General features: G+C 39.2%; 1 protein-coding gene across 2 annotated transcripts in view; it reads right to left on the reverse strand.

Moving 5' to 3' along the window:
* The window catches only part of SBF2 (SET binding factor 2), a 552,380-nt gene that overhangs the window by 94,215 nt on the left and 455,353 nt on the right, over positions 1 to 2,812 (reverse strand). For both annotated transcript variants that reach the window (XM_006873002.1, XM_006873003.1), the window contains exon 27: positions 456 to 652. In XM_006873002.1, coding sequence (XP_006873064.1) covers positions 456 to 652 — 197 coding nt within the window. The remainder of the gene's footprint in view (positions 1 to 455; positions 653 to 2,812) is intronic.

A 2,812-nucleotide genomic window follows, 5' to 3' on the forward strand; every position in this document is an offset into this window, starting at 1 on the left:
TATCATGTTTGGTAAGGTGGAGGGTCAGAGAAAAAGAGGAAGACCCCCAGCGAGATGGATTGGCCAAGTGGCAGCATCAATGGGTTCAAGCATGGCAATGATAGTGAGATTGGCCCAGGATCAGTCAGTGTTTCGTTCTGCTGTGCATAAGGTTGCTATGAGTTGGCATCGACTCAATGGCACCTAACAACAACAACAACATACTACCTGGACTCCTTAAAGTCCAAATGTAGACTCAATATATTAAGATATGAAATTCAAGATGGAGCACCAGGTTGCCAAATCTGGTTCTGGCTTAAGCTGTAGATGTTCTATACAACACAGCAGCAAAATCTGTATGTGAGAGAATGTTTAATGAAAGGGCATTATCTGGCATCCCCAGGTTTTATTTCCTTTATTCTTTAGGGATACTTTGAAGTGAAATTATTTCAATCGTGCTGTACAAGGATGCTTACCTGCTTGAGGGGAGTTTTGAGATTTGAAAAGACCAACTACTCCCTTCCCATGGAATCCTCCAGATCGGAGGAGCAGGGTACTGCTTCTTGAATTCTTCCAACATACAACAGGTAGTCGATTGTGTCGATAGCAGCGGGCTACTCTTGGTAAAGTACTATCCTGTACAGCTTGAGGTACAACGAGGAGGCCAGGATAACTGTAATGACAAGAAAAAGATTTAGGTGAGGGATGGTGGATGAGAGGAAGAAAAGGAAAGAAGAGAAGGGGTAGGGACACAGAGAAAAAGAGAGCGAGAGATAATATGAATATCATAATATTATAGTCATTTACTAAGACTGAGAAACATTTTGATTGAGGAGTAAGTAAGACATATGAGGAGGCTTAAAACTTTCATGGGAAAAATGGAATTACAAGATAATGTAGGGGGAATGGGGAGTTAATAGATGTTATTCTGACTTTGCAACAACAACAACAAAAAGCACTCCAGTGGGTTATATGAATAAAATATGATACAACCCCCCGCACCCCCCACACACAAAAGATAATGTAGCATTCCCACAAACTTTGTGAAAACTCCTCTTATGGAATTTAGTTAGTTTTAACCCCTTCTGAACTCTTCAGTGGTTAAGAATAGGCCTAGAGAGTAAAATAGCTGACTGACTCACTGATCTGTAGTCTTTCTTTGAAATGAACCTCTTTTAGTTGTGAACAACTAAAGCTGGTTATTGTTGTTGTTAAGTGCTGTTGAGTTGTTTCCAACTCATAATGACCCTGTATAGGGTTTCCAAGGAGCAGCTGGTGAACTTGAACTGCTGACCTTGCGTTTCAAAATGACTTTGCAGTCCAGTGCACTAATCCACAGTACCACACTAGAACTTAAGCTTATAAAAGAAAAATGCTATGTAAAATAATTTGAAAGATCTATGGATTAGTGTCAGTTTTTGAGAATGATAAATCAAAATGTTAACAACACATTAGGTCACTGAAATGACAATAGAGAATTAAAGTCAGTAATATCTGACTCCATCACTCGCCTTTCTGTTTGTCGTACTGTGGTGGCTTGTATGTTGATGGGATGCTAGAAGTTATGCCACCAGTATTTTAAATACCAGCAGGGTCACTCATAGTGGACAAGTTTCAGGTGAGCTTCCAGACTAAGATAGACAAGGAAGGAGAGACAGACAGACTACTTCCGAATATTTAGTCACTGAAAATCTTATGAATAGCAGTGGAACACTGTCAGCACCAGAATATTGTCACATACAGTGCCAGGAAAATGAGATTCTCAGGTTGGAAGGTGCTCAAAATACAACTAAGGAAGAGCTGCCTCCTCAAAGTAGAGTCAATCATGACGACACGAATGGAGTAAAGCTTCTGGGACCTTCATTTGCTGATGGAGCACAACTCAAAATGAAGAGAAACCACTGCAAACATCCATTAATAATCAGAATATGGAATGTATGAAGTACGAATATAGGAAAATTGGAAGTTGTCAAAAATGTAATGGAATGCATAAATATTGATACCCTAGGCATTAGTGGGAGTCCTGGTGTGATGCTGTGGGTTAATGCGCCAGACTGCAAAGCCATTTGGCAGTTCAAGCTCACCAGCTGTTCTTTGGAAACCCTATACAGGGTCCCTATGGGTTGGAACTGACCATTTTGAATCTGACAACTGCATGGCTTACTATGTCAGGAATTATGCCAGGAATGACAAATTGAAGAAGAATGGTGTCCCATTCCTCTAAAGAACATTACAAGATCTATCCTGAGGTATAATGCTGTCTGTGAGATAATGTATACCTACGAGGAAGGACTTCTGGTGTGTGCTGTAGGATAAGCGCAGGATTGCAAGGTTGGTCTGAACCACAAGTTCGGCTGTTCAAACCCACCATTTGCTCCTCGGAAATCCTATACTGGGTTGCTATGAGTCAGAACCAACTCAACAGCACTTAACAACAATAAAAAGGAAGACCAGTTAATACCACTATTATTCAAATTTACTCATCAACCTCTACAGACAGAGATGATGAAATTGAAAACTTCTTCAGTTGAAACTGACCAAACATGCAAGCAAAATGTATTGATAATAACTAGCAATTAGAATGCAAAGGTTGTAAACAAAGAGGAAGAAGGATCAGTAGTTGGAAAATATGTCCTTGGTGATAGAAACGATGCTGGAAATCGCATGTTAAATTTTTGCAAGAACAATGACATCTTCGTTGCAAATACCTTTTTTTTCAAATTTTTTTTTTTTTTTTAATTTAAGGTTTTTATTGTGGATTCAGTGAAAGTTTACAGGGCACATCATCAGTTTCACATTCAACAATTCATATAACTTGTTTCATTACAACATT

Source organism: Chrysochloris asiatica, unplaced genomic scaffold (genome assembly GCF_000296735.1).
Source record: "Chrysochloris asiatica unplaced genomic scaffold, ChrAsi1.0 scaffold00219, whole genome shotgun sequence".
NCBI classification, from domain to species: Eukaryota; Metazoa; Chordata; class Mammalia; order Afrosoricida; family Chrysochloridae; genus Chrysochloris; species Chrysochloris asiatica.